This window comes from Phasianus colchicus, chromosome 7 (genome assembly GCF_987193195.1).
Source record: "Phasianus colchicus chromosome 7, bPhaCol1.hap1.1, whole genome shotgun sequence".
In the NCBI taxonomy this organism is placed as follows: domain Eukaryota; kingdom Metazoa; phylum Chordata; class Aves; order Galliformes; family Phasianidae; genus Phasianus; species Phasianus colchicus.
The window spans coordinates 19743451-19763549 of record NC_143442.1 but is presented as its reverse complement, the minus strand read 5'-3'; the positions used below and the strand labels follow the sequence as shown (position 1 = coordinate 19763549).

General features: G+C 40.0%; 2 protein-coding genes across 9 annotated transcripts in view; one reads left to right on the top strand and one right to left on the bottom strand.

Moving 5' to 3' along the window:
- RAPGEF4 (Rap guanine nucleotide exchange factor 4) overlaps positions 1–13858 on the bottom strand; it is a 147288-nt gene extending 133430 nt beyond the window's left edge. For 2 of the 4 annotated variants that reach the window (XM_031599459.2, XM_090144033.1), the window contains exons 1-3: positions 13705–13858; positions 3953–4095; positions 2777–2865 (exon numbers count right to left, since the gene is read on the bottom strand). In XM_031599459.2, coding sequence (XP_031455319.1) covers positions 2777–2865; positions 3953–4095; positions 13705–13769 — 297 coding nt within the window. In that variant the 5' untranslated portion in view covers positions 13770–13858. Of the gene's footprint in view, positions 1–2776; positions 2866–3952; positions 4096–13704 lie in introns of those variants that run through there. The other 2 variants (XM_090144034.1, XM_090144036.1) reach the window with 2 other exon arrangements.
- LOC116232851 (neurabin-2-like) overlaps positions 13190–20099 on the top strand; it is a 113194-nt gene continuing 106284 nt past the window's right edge. For 2 of the 5 annotated variants that reach the window (XR_016468267.1, XM_090144023.1), the window contains exons 1-2: positions 13956–14206; positions 14314–14390. The gene's annotated coding sequence lies outside the window, so the exon portion shown is untranslated. Of the gene's footprint in view, positions 13293–13952; positions 14207–14313; positions 14391–20099 lie in introns of those variants that run through there. The other 3 variants (XM_090144024.1, XM_090144027.1, XM_090144026.1) reach the window with 3 other exon arrangements.

Below are 20099 nucleotides of genomic sequence, written 5' to 3'. Positions count from 1 at the left end.
TGTGAGCAAAGTGGAAACCTCCTATTCCTTGGTCAAGACTCTGCCAGTGAGACTATTCAGAGCTCCAGAATCAATACACATGGTTCATTGTCCATGTACAACTGGTGAGATATCATTTCTGGTACTGACAAATGGTTAGATTTAGCTCTTCTTCAACAGGTGTGGAACAGAAGATGAAACTTGCTGGGAGAGTTGATTATTGGCTCTGCTGTATATTCCAAAAACAGGATGAAATAATTTGTTTTGCAGTACCACCAATCACTGATTCCATGGATACACAAAGCAGCAAACAGCCTTTATGACAAGCAGCTGCTTCCCAAGAACACTTTCTCTTCATAGTGGTAACAGCCTGTCTAGGTATGCGCACAGGTTAAAAGAACAGTGAGGAATAGTGTCATAAATGAATTCCCTTCAAATATTAGGAATTATTTTCCATCAGCATTAGTGCTATTTAAGAGCAAAACACAGAGCAATTAATCACAAACACAACTTGGCCAAGGTAGCTTTGGCTCCTTGAAGCTGCTGTTAGAAAATGTGCTCCAGGACAGATTACAGGCATTTGAGCACTGGTCATCCATTCCTAGCTAGAAGAACAATGCTAGCAACTCAATCTGTCAGTGCTTAGTCTGTGGAGCCGCAGCATATTTCCTCCATCATCTGGGCTTGCAATAAGCACAGTAGGAAGGAATGGTAGTAAGTATTTCAAGCTCAAGGACTAGCACTATTCCAGCAAGGGAGCTAAGGTATCACCAGAACAGGGCACACTGGAGCTGAAGTCAGAACAAGGAGCAGAAAAGCAAGGAACAGGAAGGACATGGCATAAACAGAAAATGGGAGCAAAGCAAGAGAAAATATTGGGCTCAGATATTATTCAGGGGTCCCCACCCATAAAACCTCTCCAGCATTAGAATGGTAAATGTATGAGCTGCTTCTTTAGCAGTGAGGCTGTATCCTATGGCAACTAGACAGTGGTAGAATTCAGTTCATTGTTCCTGTGAGAAGGAAATGAACAGTTTAGAAATTACTGCACAATATAATTTCCATAACTAGAACTACATGAACTGTATTTCTGTAGTTCCCTGTTGGCAGGAAAATGCAGTGAACCTGAATGAGCAGAAAAAATATTTACATTTCTTAAGGGGCTGAACTGCTCAATCCTCCACCTAATACAACAAATCAACACTCCAGATTCTTAACTTTCACATTCAGAATGCTCATGGGGACACATTTATTTCTCATTCAGTAAAGAGTATGTGTCTTAACAATGGCGCAGTGCCATCTCTTGGCAAACACCAGAAAATATTCCTTATTGCTTCTGACCTGCACAGAAGTGTCTCAAATCCAAAAATCAATGAAAACCAGGTGATGTGGAGAATTGGTCAAACTAGGCTAATTACTAGTCTCTAGGTAGTATAATGAAGATGTTGCTAAAAAAGGTGATATGAAAGAAACTCCTTTTTTATATCATTTTACTGCACAAAGTTGAAAAACCCAGCATTCACCCAGTGCCCTGATTTGCATTCTAATCCAAATTCACTAGTAATGCTGCACTTATCTAAGTGGGAACTCCAGTTTCCACCAGTCCACCATCAGAAAGAAGCCTTCCCCAGTCAATTGAACTTCAGGCAAAGAATTACAACCGTATGTACAGACAGGTGCACACTATATTTGAGGAGGTAGTGTTACACTTCATGTACCTGGTAGCTAAGCTATACCACTAACATGAAGGCACACTAAGTCATGTCATATGATGGAATGATCATTTCTAAGGTTTCTAAGCCCCTCCTGAGCTCTGAACCCTATGACAACTCTAAGATAGGCACCAGTACTGATCCAAGATCTCCCTGAACAATTGAGGGGAGATATTTCACTGCTGTGAGAAGCACCAGTTCCTAAGCCAGACTGATCCAGTAGTACGAACAAAATCAAAAGGGGGACAGCAGTCACCACTGAGTTACCGCAGATATTCTTCATACAGCTCTTTTTTTTTTTTTTGAGAAAACATTTTTACTGCTTTATCCAAAGTTAAAAAGTGATGTGGCACATCAAGCTACTTGGAAGAAAGTGCACACACATTTGTGTATAAATCTTTATTCCACAGCTACATTGATCAAACCCCCTTCAATCAAAATAGGTCTAAACCCTAACTATAATTTCTCACAACACATTCTGGGATATAATAACATAACTATAATTTGGGTAATTGATTTTTTAAATTATTCTCATCCTTTTATTGGTAACTATTCAAAACTCCAAGTTCTGTAAAAACAGGAATATCAAGATATCGAGTAATCACTTGCAAATTGCTGGTATTTTACTTTTTCTTGTATTTCTTTACACTGAATATATATTTCCTCCAGGTTTAACATAACAGTTCTGATACTCCATTATTACTATCACATCTTTCCCTTCCTTCAGGAGAGACTGCAGTATGCTGTTATCAGACCGCACTGTTGGTGGGTTTGTTTTTAACTTCAAACCAGAACTCAATTATGCTTCTTGGGAATCAATTAACAACTCACACATCTTTAGTTTAACTGATTATAGCACTGTGAGAAAAATACTAGGACTCCTGTTTCATATTCACATGCAGATTCCTTTTCAGAGTATTCCATTTCAGCTTTCTTGAAATCAATGGCATGATTTGCCTCCATAGAGAAAAGGATCACTGAGAAAAAAATATCTGTACAATACATCCCATTGTTATCTACCTTGATATAACTCCTAAGCTTTTGTTGTACTATCAATTGGATGGTTTTAAGGAACAATGTTTTACCTGGTGGTTGCTTGTATCAGAAACCTTCACATCCAGTGATCCTGTCAGAACAGCATACCAGTTTGACCCAATATCACCTTGACGGAATACTGGAAAGAAGAAATAATGTAAATAAGAGGTATCCCCTTATGCACAGCAACATTGTCAAATATTTTCCCTCATATTACTGTACTGCTATAGTCACTGCTGCCAGTAAAATATTTGCCATATCAGACTATTTACTTGTCCAATTTTATTTCCAGTGACACTAGAAAGCACACATTTTAGTTAACTGATCAAGAGACTACTGAACCAGTGAAATCACACAGAACTTTATTCTTTCCAGTTTGCTTTTTTTTTTTTACTGTTACTTAGTTAACAAATGAACAAAGATTTTCTGAAAAATGTACCCTTGAAATTTAGAATCTTCAAATGCTACCTGCATTGAACTGCCTTCAATAAGAGTTCTGGCTGAGAAACAACTGCAAGACTTTGATACTCAGATATTCCATCAGTGTGGTTACAGAGCATCAGAATTCCTATTACTCTACGCAAACCTCAGTGCTGTGTACCTAAAGAACATCAGATTTATCTGAGGGGGTCTCAGAGAATTTACCAAACATCACTTACAGAAGTTCTCTACTAGCTACACCCCTAGCGTAACACTGGCAATTCTTACATTTCTATGACAGGGTAGTCACTTCCACTTCAGCTTCACATACTGAGCACAACTGTCCAGCTTTACCTGGCACTTTGATCACCCAAGCAAGCACAGAGCTGTTGCACCCTACAGCACTATGTAGTTCTGCAAACATGTTGTGATTGGAAAGCACATGGAACTAGTGATATGCCTCAGTGATGTAAGTGTTCCTGACACCACAGAGTACCTACACTAAGGAGATCAATGATACATTTACAGGGGAAGAAGGAGGCTTAAGTGCAACAACTGCTTCTAATCTTTCAACAAAATGGTGGCAGAGTCCTAAACCCAATAATGCATGTCTTGTTACCATAGATTCACATATTGTATTTGTTTAGCAAGCAGCACTTACTCCTGCCTTCTTCCATCACTAAGACTGTAAACATTTTTACAGCCATTCTACTGATTGTGCTCTCTCAACAATCTCCTAGAAACAATTCTTACCTAAACATCAACTTTACCTACTTAAAATAAATCATTACATGAAGCTTTCTTACATGTGATCCCCTTTTCCAGATTTTCATAATATCCACACAGACATATCTGCTGGAGAAGGTTTGGATGAAATTTCTCAAAGGCTTTCACTTCTTTCAGTCGTGTGAATATTATATCTACATCTTCACTGGAACGTTCCAAAGGTCTGCAGGACAACAAAAGGAAACAGTTTTAATGGCTTTATCAGAGGAACATACCTATCTGCACGTACTAAATTCACAAATATTGACATTAAAAGTCACACCATAATATAAATCAACTAAAATCATTTTACAGGTACATAACGAAGTCCTTCCAAGACATCTTGGAACATAGAAGTCCCATTGAGCACAAAATCATGCTGTAGCACTATCTATGAAAGTCCATATGATGGTACAGTCTACATCCTGATGAGCTTAGAATTATATATAGTAAAATATATATACTATATATTATATAAAGAGAGAGTAAAATCTAAGGGAACAGATGCATAGATGTACAAACACAAGAAGTCTCCAGAACCAGTTCCAAAAATGCATGCTTTCTGTCTGGGTAAAATAAAAAATAAAATCTTTAGGATTCAAATTCAGTCCAAGCACTCATTCCAGCAGGAATTTAGTGACTTCTTTTTGGAATGACTTTAGGAATCCAAATCTTTGTCTCACGAAAGAATCCCAGATCCTCTTCACATTAAGTCTCTGTCTCTTACCTCTCTTATTAAATTTAGTCTAGCATGGATTAAATGCCTATCTTCATTTATACTCCAACTTACCCTTATTAACTACAGATCTGAATAACTCTCTGGTGTATACAGTTGCTTCTACAGCACAGCTATATCCTCTTACCACTTCAAACTACAGCAGCTCCTTTTTGAAATCTCTCCAGGAAGATTTTCACCTTTATCTTTTTTAGCTGGCAGGTACTAATAAACATAATTCTCTTGTCAAAACTCTTTTAAGAAAATAAGAACATGCAGCCAGCAATTAGAATAAAAATCCATTTTTACAAGATCCCTATCCAAACTACAGTAGCACCTGGAACACCATAATCCTTTTTGGACTCTCAAAATGAATAGCAAAACCCAGAAAGGAAAAAAGGAAATCATTCTCCATATATCCTCTTTTCCTAGAAAACCCCTTGAGGCTGTTTCACTCATACAGCTGCTCTTAGAAGATTGAACAAGTTCACCAGTTTGTTCGCATAGAATTGAGCATAGGGTCTTAGCATTTAGCATTCCTTAATTGCTTGATGCCATTGGATGGGGGGAAAAGTCAAACAGAATTACCAAAATAGACACATCAGGTTTTATCAATTTAATCAACATCATCCCATGTTCTTCCTGAAATATGAGTACAGGAATCCCTTCTACTTTCAGGACTGCCAGAAGAACAAGACTGGGGGGTTTATCATACGCCACAGAACACATAGCTTTTTTATTCTGAGAGTTGCTGAAGGGACAGGGTTTCCATCTAGTTCAGAATAAGATGACAGTAGGGCTCACTTCCCTGGATGCGGAATGTCCCATCTTAAGCAGAGCAAGCATAGGAAAAGCTTGCTCTTTTGACAAAACTGCTTCTTGGCTCTAGTAACATGAGGATGAGCATTCTCACATGTGGCTAAGCCATGATTCGCAGAATTTTCAACACCAGCACAGCAGTGAGAGACTAAATTCCATATTTACTGAGAAAGATAAAGTAACATGTTCCTAGTGGCTAACTTCAGCAAGCAGTTTAACCACAGTGCCTTGCCCAGATGTTACTTCCACTTGGATTGCAGCTATGCTGGATTCCTCTTTCTGTCCAGAGTATGTCTGCACACCCTTCATTAAATGGTCACTTTGAATACTATCAGAGTTTTCCTTGAAGAAATCCTCAGCACTTAGGAGTAAGGAATTACCTTACACTACATGTCCTAAGTTGAGGTAGCCCTTAGTCTTTATTAGAACATGGAATTTTGCAGGTGTAAAAACTTCAGAATGCATTGCAATAGTAATATTCAAACTCATTTCTTTTAAGAGCTTGTAATCTGTAACAATGAGACTTATTTCAACAGGATAGTTTTTAATGAACAATGTTTTACCTGGGAACAGAACAGCAATAATAAAATCCTGTAGTGTCAATTAATTACTTCTCAACACTACAGCACCCCTATCCTTTGTGCAGTGCTGCAGGGCTTTATGAGTTAAATTCTCATTGAGAAAGAAGAGAGGGATATCAGCAAACTATCAAAATACTTTAGACTTCTGGTAAGACTGAGGTCTTAACTATAAACAAAGCCTTTTAACATGAAGCCATGTCCACACAAGAGCTTACTTCCATGGGGAAGAAGTCAATTAACTTCTCAAGAGGCACTTAACACACATGATGGTAATACTACCAAATCCATGTTCAATATTCACTTCAACATTCTGTTGTTCTCTCATAATGAGGCATTCAGAAAACCAAGTGACAGTTCATTTCCTTTGCTTGCCATTTTGTGTGACTTCAGGATTCCTGGTTGGTTTTTTTTTTTTGTATTTCCTCTATAACACAGATAGTCAGAACTTAGTTAAATCCTTTTTCCTAGGATTCTTATGTATACAGGTCCTTCCAAAGATAAAATCTAAGCTAACAAAACAACACAAGCAAAACTTGGTTTCCAACAAATTAGAATAAATCTCTGATGTTCTGCTATGCAGAGTCCAAGAAATACCACAGATAATCCTGACCTATGTGGGCACTGATTGACTACTCCATTAAATGCAGACTGACTGTCTATCAGCTTCTGTCAGACTGAATTTCTTCTGTCTTCCTCATGACAGGCAGTGCAAATACAGGAGTTTCCCCTTCACCTACACACTCATTTCATAGTATTGTATCACTCATTTAATCATACTTACACCTTCAATTCTGTTTGGCCAAAGCACTGAATAACTATTAGAAAGCAATCAACTATGCTTTATTTCTTTTCTGCTCTACAAATTACGCATCTTCCCAACAAATCAGCTTTTAAAACTGGATAAGCAGTACAATGGCAAACAATGTATTTATAAAGCAATCATATTCAGGAAGATTTAAAGTTAAAAATGAATTGTTTGAACAATACACTGATAATAGGAATCAAGAATAGTGATTTTTTTTTTTCCACCTTTGCACCCTTGTTAGAAAAGACAAAATACTTCAAGGGAAAAAGAAACTGCAACAAGTTTTCACCTTCCATTTCTTAAGAAGTGTTTGCTACATATGATGCATTCTCTACAACTAAGGTATAACTAACTTTGATGGAATTAAGACTTCAGCTTTCATAGCCCAGCACTAGTAGCCTACCATTTCACAGGAGGAGAGATGGATGAAATTACATTAACCAGCACTCCAACTTCATAATAGCCAGTAAAAGTACTTTAAGATGAAGACAAACTCTGAGATACAATGGAAACATAGTTCAGAATTGAACAACACACACAAGTAACAATATACTTTCATTTAAACTGTGCATTCAGAAAATACACTACACTAAATGCACTTTTGTTCATTTCGGCCTGTATTATTAAAGAAAACAGATATTCAACTACTAAGAAATAACATCAACATGCTTAAATTGACCTGCATACATTTTGAAAGCTGCTTAATTCAAACATGAAGTGGAAAGTCAATTCAGGAAATATTCACTGAGAACAGGATAAAGCTGTAGGAGCAGTAAAAGGCACACTCAAATACAGCATAGAAAATACTAACAGAGAACAATACCATGATAACATAGAAAAACATAAAACACAGATAAAAACAGAACCATACTGAATAAAAGAAATACTAATTACAGTAATTAAACAGATCAATACACTAGGAAAAGTACAATACAGCAAAGGAGTGATGACAAAAGGACTAGCACAATAGAGAAATAACATTAAAGGAAAAAGACTGCTCACCCATATCAGAAGATTTGAGGCTCACAGGGAAAAGCTTCATCAAAGAGAAACCCCCAGGAAGAAACCCTTTCCTCAGTAGCAGTCAGCCCTTAAATGCCTAAGGTCTAAGAGAGATGCAGCCAGGCTCCACCCCTTCTAGTCACACAGCTGAATTGCCTTCACCTGTGCTCCCAGAGCTGACCAGGCCCTTTCCCCAGGTGCTCAATCAGCGAGTCAGGCCGTGACTCAACAGTTCCCATACACTAAAATTTGATAAATATCTAGTGGTTGCCTGACTCAGAGAACACAGTTTCAACGCTCACATTTGTTGATGCTTTATTCCTCTTCTGGAATACGAGCTTTTGTTATAAAAGACACTTAGCCTGTGTATGGGAACTGCTGAATCACGGCCTGATCCTCTGATTAATCACCTGAGGCGAGCAATGAGTCAGCCCTGGGAGCACAGGTGAAGGCAATTCACCTGTGCTGCAGGAAGGGGTGGAGCCTGGCTGCACCTTTCCTAGACCCCATTTAAGAGCTGACTACAAGTAGGAAAGGATCTCTCCTGGAGATATCTCCTCTGGAGTTTTGCAGTAAGCCCAGGACATGGGTAAGCATCCTATCTATTCTCTTTTTGTTATGATAATCTGTTTAGCTAAACTCTCTGGCTTATTTCGTAAGTATAACATCTTTATATTCATTGATTGTATAGCTTGTAAAATACTTATTTACAGAATATGTAAAAACATCAAGACTAGTCCATTTATGAATATTTTTCCATTAACAACTATCTTCTTTTTACCAACAAAAAACAAAGCAACTTTCAATGAAAACAAACAAATAGCGTGTAATACAATTAATGCTATACAGTATTCTGTTCAAAATTAAGGTTTTAGAGAGAAAATCCTAACAGAAATAATTCTAGTGAAAGCAGTTTATATAGCTTTCTGGTTTTGATTTGTAGTAGACAACATCTGCAGTTGCAAGAATAGTGCACCAATCATGTTGCCACATACGTGTAGGGACTGCTGAGTCACAGCCTGAAGCACTGATTGAACACCTGGAGAAAGGACCAGGTCACCTCTAGGAGCACAGGTGAAGGCAATTCAGGTGTGTGACCAGAAGTGGCGCCTGGCTGCACCTCTCTTAGACCTTCAGCTGACTGCTACTGGGGTAAGGATTTCTTTCTGGGGATCTTTCCTTGGTGAAGCTTTTCCCTGTGAGCCTTGAATCTTCTGATATGGGTGAGCAATCTTTTCCCTTTCCTTTATTTCATTTTTCTATTTTACTAGTCCTCTTGTAAGCACACCTTTGTTGTAATGTCTGTCTTATTGTACTAATCCAATTGCTACACTGCTCCAAAAGGCTACCAATTCAAGCTGTAGATATCATGTTTCAGTGGATCTATGTATGTACTAGTCTGTTCTAGTGAGCCATGATAATGTTCATTAATATTAGGGTTACTGTTTCTTTTGTGTCACAACATATATGCATATTATAAGTAAGTAACTTAATACAACCAAATGTAAGTAATAGAAGCTGGTACTACAGGTACTAAACCTCTGATGGAAGGGAATGAAACAGCTAGAATTTGTTCAGAATATAACTTCTGCTTTTATTATGAGCTATTTTGACATTGCATATTCAAGAAAATGGAGAGAGCAACAGGTTTAGGGCAGACTGTTAACAATTACTTTAGTCTCTCTGAGGAGATACAGAAAGAAAAAGCGCTTTTATTCATCAAAGGCACCTTTGTACTGGACTAGAAAATGAGTTGTGTGAGGTGGAAATATGAACTTGTTGTTCATCACTCTCAGAAGTTTGCACCTTTACATGAGTGCTAGCAAGCACTTAGGCTACACCTAGATTGTTTTTTTTCTTGGTTTCTACATCTGGATGATTTCTGTAGATACAGTGGAAGGTAGGCATGAGCTAAGCATGCACCAGCTCAATCATGTGGCACATACACAGAAAACGCACAGTGCGTAAGTCAACAGGAGCTGCAGTGTATGCCTGTGATTTTGTCCCAAACTAAGAAAAATTGTGGTGGTGTTTCTATGGGCTCATTATTTAAATTAAAAACTCATACATTTAAATGTGTACATTGAAATGTATACAACTTAAAGCGTATACAAACAGTGTATTTTTATCAGTCTTTAAAAATATATTTTAAGAGTAAGTTAAAACTTTGTCTGTAAGTCTAAAATATTCACTGTATTCACTGTATTGCCTGATTGTAAGTCTATATCCTGTTATCTCTGAGATAATTACAAGTTGTGGACAAAATAATTGTCCTTATATTTTCACAATTCTTTCAGAATATTAGTTTTTTATTTTGGTCCATCTGCACATGTAGAAGAAAATACTGACTGTTAAGTGTGTAACTTACAACTCAAAGATATGTTATGATGAGCTATGAGACTAACTCGAATTCAAATCTGTTCCTGTTACATAGCTTCAGTCTGAACCTACCTTCAAACCTATAGGAGCTTGGCTTAAGGTACAAATCTCAGCTGTTATCCTGTATGTATTGTGGTTTTGTTAAAAGTAAATCCACATAAGCCTGAGATCTACCTTAGTCACAAAAGCTCAGTGGGTATAACATGTCTTTGAAACACCTATTCATATTTAAATAATTTATAAGCAACTGAGTAAAGATCATAACATTCATAGCACAACAGCTGCATGCTTTGCTCTGTGATCTGCTCCTCCAGTCTGCTAAGGCACTGAAGGTTGTATTTAATAAGATAAAAACAGGATGCTGTAGGTAGCTATGAGATCCTGGAATCTGACTTGAATGCTGTGCATTGTTTAAAAAGTTTGTATCTGAATCAAATTAAAACCCTTGTTTGAATTCAAAACTCTAATCAGGCTTAGAGAAATAAGAGCTACGTAACAAACACTTTATTTAACATACAGTAATTATATGCTGACATTGAAATGTTCTGGTTAGGCAATCCTTAGTGTGAAAGAAACCATGAGAGTAGGTTAGGCATTGTTCCCAAGCTAAATATAAGCACTTGCATAAATCAGCAACTACCTTTTGTGTGCATGGTTTGGACACAGAGAACAATTTGAAGACAGTAGGTGTGCTTCTGCTCCCTAGGAAATCAGTGACAAGGCAACTCCTTACTTCAAGGATACAAAGACTGGTTTCCTGAAAATAAATATTAGTTACATCTCCAGGAACAAGCAAGATGCATGGTTCCTCACTGCAAATCATCTCTTTGTCCTGCAAATACAGACAGTGCACTGTTTTCTGACCTTCTGGTATTTCCTTATGTCTGCACTTGTGACTTCATCCTGTGCAGTGTACTTGATGTTTAGGTGCTGATCTTTGGCTTTGATGTCAGTAATCCCATACGGAAGCTGCATGGTTGAAGCACCAGAGTTCCTAGCCTATATACAGTACTCTAGACAGTAATAACATTCTGCCTGAAATGTTTTGAAAGTTCTTGATTTGTTATGCATGTGCTCTCATTTGAGATGATAGTAGGCCAAGTTCAGTATGTGACTTTGGAAAAACATGAAGAATGTATACAAAATACATCAGTACTGTACATGAAAAACTTACTGCATCATAACCATTCATTGTGCATTTTGCTATTTCCATTTATAGCTGAATTCTCCTTTTTTAAAGAATGAAGTTGGATAATCCACATTACATGACATACAGATACATGTATTTGCTGAGGCTCTCATAAAATTAAAGTACCTCAGTTTTTGAAACACATTTGTATAAATTCATTAACTGAAACACATTAAAAGGACCCTAAATATTAAATAAAAACACGTGGTTTCCTGCAGATAATTGACTCATTAAATGATCTTGTATTTGCAGAATCCACTCCTAGCTTAGAGAAGCTTCAAGATTTCTTAAACAGGTAGAAATTGCATAACTCAAATGAGTAAGTTGATCATCTATAGGAAAAAAATACAGATGTGAATTAATTTAAAATGCTTTATCTAATAGTGCTTAGATGCCTACAGTACTTCTCCAATGTAATTTTAACAGTATTTTTTTAATGGAAAAACAGAAGAAAGTACGCATATGTAACTTATGAATACAAAACAAAGCACAGCAGGGTCTAGGAAGAATCCTGCAGTCTCTCCCACCATGGGTTTCTCCTGCATCCAGGTTGCCTTCTGGAAAGATGGACCATAATAATCCTTCAGGACAATTGGATTTGATTCTTTCCACTTGTCAGGTGCTACCAGATCATACCAACTCGCAGAAAGGGAAGAAAAAGTTTCATCTTAACAGCTCCAATGAGGTTACCATTATAACAAGTCAGTATAACATTTTACATATACATATATAGAGAATCACAGAATCGTGTAAGTCGAAAAAGACTTTCAACATCAAATTGGCAGATTCCTTAATGAAACCCTCATTTATACTTCCTAGAAATAATACTCCCAACCTAATGCTACACTTTTCATTAAGCATGAGCCCCTGAATTTCATTTCACAACTTGAGTTACCACGTGTTGCATTTGAGTATCCTGAGAAATGCGACAGTACCACTGAAGTGCTGGTGCTTACACTCTGCATCTTCACACCTGAGCAGTGTCAGTTTAGAGTGAAGAATCAGGCCCTCCACTTCACTGTTTATTTGTGGCTAGGTTGCCATTACTGCTTCTGTTTGTATTGACATCTGGAGTGCTTTCAACACTTACGTGCATTGCTTAAGCTCTAAGAGGTTTGTGGCTATTTTTAAGTTATGCATCAAAGGTGGGGGCTGGGGAGGCTGACTGGAGAGTGTTTCAGTAGCAGCAAGTTTCAGCCCCTCACAGCCTGCTGCTGGGAGTAAGGAGAACATTTGTGGTGGTGCAGTCCTGAGAACACCAGGAAGTCACCTGGAAAAGCAGAACTGATGCAAGGATGTTTCTTTCTGTGCACATAGGGGCTGTTTACACCTGGTGCCAGAGGTTGGTTGCCTTGGCACCCAGCCAACTCCGGAGCTCTGAGTTGCACTGTGTGGCTGTGGCCTGCGTTTCTCTTATATTTTTCGCTAGGCTATGTGGTGAGTGTCTGGAAATGCGATGGCTTCATTCTGAACTCACCCAGTGAGTGTTAATGATAACAATACAGCATGGGGTGTTCAAGCCACCCACTGTATGCCTGTGTGCTGTGGGAGTCGCTTTCTTTCCCTGCACTTAGGGAAAGCAAGGATTTCTCTTAAAAATAAAATTATTTACCAGTATTTTTAAACTGCATGCACCTGGTGATGGTGGTGGCTGTCAGCCTGGAGCTGGCTCAGCCGTGTGGGACGGCCACTGGCCTCTCTACCAGAGGCGGCTGCCCCTGCAGGAGCCTTCGGGGCAGACGCGTCCCCCTCACATCCTCCTCCCTCCAGCAGCCCCGCGCCGCGGGGTGCCCAGCTCTTCCCGCCCGATCGTGAGGCGCCTGGGACAGGCATCGCGCTGAGGGGAGGCGCGGAGCTGTGCGCGATGCGAGGGGCAGCGCGGGGCTGCGAGGTGAGGCGCTGCGCGGAGCCGTGAGCACGGCGGGCCCGCCATGGCGGGCACGGCACATCTCCGCCCGGCAGCCCCAGTCCCCGGCGCCCCTTCCCCGCCCTGGCGTTCCCTCTCCTCCGCCACGTGCACCATTTTCCGGGCATTGGCGCGGAGCGGCTCCCCCGGGGGCCGCCCATCCCCTCCGCTGCCGGGAGCGTTCCGAGCCCTTCGTTCTGCCTTTCCCCCCCTACCCGGCTCGGCTTCCTCCGGGCATTTTGCTTCCCACCTGCCCGTTCCTTATGTAAGGCAGCTCCTGATGGGGAGCAGGGAGGACCATCGCGCACACACATACGTACATACATACATGCACGCAGGGGCAGGATGCACGCACGCAGCATCCCCCTGCAGCCGCTCCCGTGAACGCGCCCGATACCTTTTATCCAGGCACGCGATCCACTCGCCGGAGGACGCGGAATGGGAGGTGTGAGCGGCGACCATGTTGGACAGGGATCAGGTCGCCACACACCCGGCTGGCGGCGGCGGCGGCGGCTCCCCCCTCCCTGCCGCCCGCCGGTCGCTCGGTCCGTCCTCCGCCGCTCCCAAGCTCCCTCCCTCCCTCCGCGCGATGGGCTCGCCCAGGGCCCGCCGCCTCAGCGCGGCAGGTAGCGGTAGCGGGCCGGGCAGCGGCCCCCGGCGGGACCCTCGGGCCGGGGCCGGAGGGGAAAGCCAGGCGTGAACGGAGGAGCCTCTATGAGCGCCCCGGTAGGCACGCTTGAGCCCGATTTACCGGCAACCCGCCTTTGCCTCACCAGAGGTGTCCTTGACAGGGTTAGTGGGAAAATATATGGCTTTTAGTTAAAATAAGCAGCTCGGGCATATTTCAGCTGCTCTCCAGACTTCTCCCCGGTGGTAAACCCACACCAGCTGGAAAGAAGGTGCGATCCACGCTTCAGGGTTTTTTTTTTTCTCTGGAAGCCTTCTTCCAGCTTGTGGTGCTCATCCAGTCATTTGCCATGAAAATAAAGGCTCTGGTTTATTGCAGGTGAAAAAGGATCAGGGTGAACACGATCCAAATAGGATTTAACAGCTAGAAGAAACGTGGCACACGGCAAGAGAAAGGTGAGTGTAGTGTACAGTGAAAGCCATCCACTCCCTTCCGTTGTGTTCCTGTGGCCTCCAAGACGGAGGTGTTTTGAGGATGGTGAAGTTCACATGTAACTTAAAGAATGATCAGCAGAGGAAGGAATGCAGAGCTGCAGGTCTCCCTGGCTGCCAGGTTTTTCAAAGCTCTATGTGAAATATTTTCTGCAAAATATTTCAGGATATAGATTGTATCTTCCCATGTAATTTGTGTATAACCATAAGCTTGAGCTTACAGTCAACACAACCTGCCTTGAGCAGTGTGGGAGAAGGATAGGAAGCCACATGAATCTCAGCAGGATGTTTTGAGTTACATGCAGATGACAGGAAAGTAACACTCAAACAGTGCCCTCCTGCAGGCTAACTCCTCTCTGTTGTACAGTGGGGACACAAATGATTAATTCAGATACTGATATTAGTGATTTCCACAGTTCTCCATGGGCTATTTTCTCTGCCCTCTGTTCTGCTGAACCAAGTGTCATTTTCTTGCGTACATGCAATACTTTACATTTCACATGTGCCTTTAATAATCTCATTTCTGCCACAGCTCCTTCAGCACTTTAACAGGGATAAATGTTACTGTCTGCAAACTGAACAAAATGATGAAAAAAATCTATGGAAACATACCTAGAAATCTCTTGTGCTGAAAGGACATGGCTAAGAAATTGGCAGAGCACAGAGAATACCACAAAAGCCAATTTTGTCTTAAAATAATTAAGGTGAATGCATGCCAGAGGAATAGAGGAGGCTGCCAGTTTCTGAGATCAAAGCTGCAGCTCTTACTTTGCGATAGTCCCTGGGGAAAATATGAGAAATTCTTGCATCTGAGCAATCAATCTACTGGTGGAAAATTGATACATTCATTACAGGTGAATCAATAAAGCTCACTAGTTTTGTACTTCCATTATAAAATATTCATCACATTATTCCACATAATTACGGTTTTCCTTCCAGAACAATCACGCAGGGCAGCCCTTACTGCTCCTTTCCTCCTCAGCCCAGCTTAAGCTGCAGTAGATGCTAGTTCTCTTAAATGACATCAGGTCTTTGAAAGAGCCCAGCAATCACTCCTAGCTAAAGGCCTTTTTATCTTTTCTCATGGATAATGTTTCACTGACACAAACAGCATAACACATACCAGTACCAGCAGTTTTGTGCATGGCAACAGCAAGCTAACAGATGCTGCAACTATTTAGTGTTCCTGCAAGCCGCCTCTGTAAAGTCCTTTCATGTGTGCATAATGATTAATGACCCAACCACTAGAGGACAGGCTAGGCCTCCATAAAAAGCATCAAGGAGGGATATTTCCCAGGTAAACATATGGCTGGATGAAAATAGTGTGTGTGGCAACACAAGTCCTTTGGAATATTCTCCTAGGTTGAAACCAGTAAAATCTGTGCTCACGAATGTACCTTTGACCAAGCAACCTTCCTGCCCTGAGATAGTCCCCTGCAGTTGCCAATTCTTTGGGTTCAAGAATGCAGTGCATGTAGACAGCTGTCTACCTGGGTGGGCAGGCAGTATGCAGTGGGCAGACGCTGCTCAGATATTTACCATGTTGTGGAATAATTGTCATAGAAGACATTAGTGTTTTGTGGATTGTGCAAGCTAGACAGGCTCACAGTTAGCAAGGAATTTTGAGTATATCCATACTCCATTTGGAAGTGTTTCAGTTGGAGAGCAATTAGAGCAGGACAGCCCAAATATACCTCTGGTACTTGGATTATGTGCTTTACTGATCAAGACGACAGAAACTTATGAAACAGGGAATAAATAGTGATTCAAGTATTAGCCTTTGTTGATCAAACCATCTGCACAGAAACATTAGGACTTCCTGACTACTGAAACCTGACCGCAGCTCAGTACATGTTCTGAAACACAAAGTACCAGATAAACAGTGTGTGTGTATGTGTGTGTATAATGACAAGTCAAACAGTGCAGAATATTCTGTGACTTTGAAAAACTCAGACCATAACAACCCTAGGAAACATATCTGAGAATACTGGCCTGATGCTAATGAGGTCAAGTGCCCATTCACCTGTGAATAAGAGCATATGCTAGAAGTAAAATGCTGAAGCACAGTTCATTAGTTTAAGGCCCATAACTCCTCTGGGTGCTTCATTGTGCCCATTCTTCATTACATTTCTAAGCTACACATTCACGGGAAATAGAAATTATCTCCCCAAAAGTATTTGAGATTCAATATTGTTAATGTCCAAAAATGCACTCATGCTCAGTCTCACCTATATCTCCCTATGTGTTATGCAAAATTTCACTCCAGAAAACATGAAGGATTGTACATCATTAAAATGACCAGTGGTATGAAAATACATTTCTCAGAAATAGATCCTTCTTTTTAGCAGTAATAGAACTCCAAAATAAAGTTTCAGATTTAATTTCTGCTGATGGAACAGAAGGCTAATGGGACTTTATGCAATCTAATTTTTTAGGCTTGATTACGTAGCCAAATATTTGGGATGGCAGCTGCTTCTGAAGCAGATTGCTACTGAGAAATGGAAATTTGCCATCTGAAAGATGAAATGGCCTTTTAACTTCTTAACTTTCCACCTTTTACAAGGGACCACACAGAAAACCAGAAATCAGCCGGCCTTCAAGTTGTCTTCAATACCAAGAATCAGAAAACATGGGGCTCAAACTGTTTTGTGCATTATGATACATAAGGCAGTTCATACCTTGACTATTTCTTTGCTCTTACACGCCAATACAAATACTCATTCTCTTGCTTTTTTCTTTTTTACTTGAATATGGTCAAAGAGCTCGTGTTAAAATCTTAACTAAAAAAAAATAAACTCTCCTGAGCAGGAACCTGCTATGAAAAACCTGATCCAAAAGATTAAGTGATAGTCATTAGAACTTGGAAAAATAAAACAAAATAAACAGCTAAATGTATTTACTTGTTAAGATGTGCATTACACAGCAACAGTACAGAAAAGGACTAAAACTGAGGATTGAACGCTGTACGCTACAGATTCTATCAAGAACTTTAGGAAGTTTCAAGCAACTACAGTAACACTGTTAAAACTAAGAACAGTAAGATTTGTCGTGTTTTCTATAGTAGCTTGGGATTATACATGTAATACTGTGTACTAATGAAACTATTGTTTTAATAGAATAAGAATCTTTAAGCTACAATTAGCATCACAGCAACTAGCAAACCAGAACAATGTCATTTCAGAGAAAACTCACACAGAATCTCCTAAAGCTCAGTCCTTAGTTCTGGCCATTTGTCTTCTGTTTGGGAATTACTAAGTCATGGCCTGAACCAATCACTGAGCACCTGGTGAAGAGGCAGAGCCATCCCTGGGATCACAGGTGAAAGCAATTCACCTGTGCAACCAGAAGGGATAGAACCAGGTTCCACTCCTCCCTAAGCCTCATTTAAGGGCTGGCTGCCACAAAGGAAGGGTCTTTGTTTCTAGATCCCTCCTTTTGGAGTGTTCAAGGGGCTGTGTTCCTTGGGTCAGGTAAGCAAATTTTTTTTTGTTTGACTAGATTGTGTTGGTTGATTTTTGGAGGGGATTAGTTAGAACTGGTTATCTGGTATTGCATTTTCATATATGCTTAGAAGAGATCCTATGGGAAAGAACAGGCTTCCTGCTACTCTCCTGATTCTGGTGTCTGACAAAATATTGCCCGACTTCAGGGCTCTTCTAATTGATCCTTCTAATTCCAAGTCCAAGTAGAGTGAATTTAACTGATAGCATGAGGTATTGGCTACAATCTTCTGTACTTAAAATGCAGCTGGGAAATGGGAAGATAAAGCTGGCTCTACCAATTTTAAAGTGGTCAAGTATTGCTTTCTCTAGAGGAATCTCAAGTTGGTTGCCTAAGCTAATTGTAAGCATGTTTTATGCTTCTCTCCAGAAGCTGAATTAATTTACATAAGCTAAAAGTAAGCATGTAAATTCTACATCAAACAGTGTTTAAGTTGAATGTATCAAATAAGGCCAGGATGTAAAATTAATGTAGCTAACAGAACTACATGCAGATTCAGAATCCGATAGTTCTGTATAGTTAAGGTTGTGAGAACAAAAATATGTTCTTATTTGTGAAAATGCTACGTGTATTGACTTCAAAGAAGTAATCAGCATTTAGTGGGCTGAAAACAGAGATACCTGCATATGATTTCTTTGGGTATTTGTATCCTATGATGCTGCATAAGTCATGATGTACAAAATCAAAACTGACACATATATTAAAGTTGTCCTGTCAAGTCAACATACTGTTTCTTTTCTCCTGTGCCAATCCTTCAACAAACCACACGATGATAGAGCAAAGGCTTTTTTTCCCCATAACAAGGACTTCCTTTCCAAGTGAATTTCCTGTGCTATTATCTGTCTTTCTTGCATCTATCTTCTTCACTGACTTAGGACAGCTATTCAGTTTCCTTCTTTGTAAATACCAAGGCACATTTCCCCTTCACCCATCATTCAGGAGCCCCTGCTGCCATGCTTCTCATGATAGCTCTATCATGGTATTCTGGAAAAGGTCTCAGTGTGGCAGCAACAAAACAGATATGTGAGATATATATGTACCAGGAAAAAAATAATGTCCTGTATAGGAGGTGTAGCTCAAGCACAGGTTCAAGGTAGAGAAAGCAGAGCTGAGATGATGTTTAAGTGAAATGATGACGTACGTATTCATGGCTATTCAAAGCTGATTGGCAATTTGCAGTTGTCTTTAGCAGGGCCAGAACTGTTTTCTGATTTCTTTAAAGCCAAAAGAGGTTGCTGGGCTTGTGGTATATGTACAAGTTTGTAGATACCTTACTTTTTAAATAAAAGATAGCTAAATTAGTGATGCTTATGCATCATTTTACCATGCTAATTTGATATTGTGCTTCCTAGTGATTGTAAGATGTGTTATTTGTAGTACAGTAAGGTCCAGCACAGGGAGGACTGCATTAGTTTTATACCCCTTTAAATAACACTTGCTAAAACTTGTAGCATGAATTACAGAAAGCTTGTGATACCATTTCTCATTAACAAAATATGATGCAGCAGACATTGCCTTGCACATTTTTACCAGCATGTTGCACAAAAATGGTATAAACATTCTTCTGTTTGATGGCTGATATTAAAGCCTGTTTTGTAGATGGGTATTTTGACCAGATGTTCATTTGATTTGGTGCTTGAAATCTGAGCGCATATCCTGAGATGAACACCACCAAAAAGATGTGGAGAAACCACACAATAAGACAAGTGCTTCAAATTATTAATGTTGACATGATTATGGATATGTATAACTTTCCTGTTTTTTACTTTACTACTTTCTTTGAATAGGGATCTTTCTCTATTGTTTTTTGTTGAATTGTTCTAGTCTTATAAAACTGGGTGAGCAGGGGATTTAATGGGTCTGTTCTGCTTAGTGCACTTCCCTGCTTATGGTAAGATCTATATAGTTGGGCTGGGAATGCAAGGCAGAATCTGATGTTCTTACTTCACGGGGGGAAAAAGCCTACTGATATTCTAACTTCCTCACAAAAGTATTGTAAAGATTAATTAGCTGATGAAGAACAGTGCTCTGAAGATGTGATGCTTTGCAAAAATGTTCCTTTAACTCATTAGTGTTTAGATCTACACACATACTAACATAGTGGCTTTAACCTGAACTTTGTATGCGCAGCTCAGGACAACATAAGGAATTTCCTGATAAGTATCAGGAAGA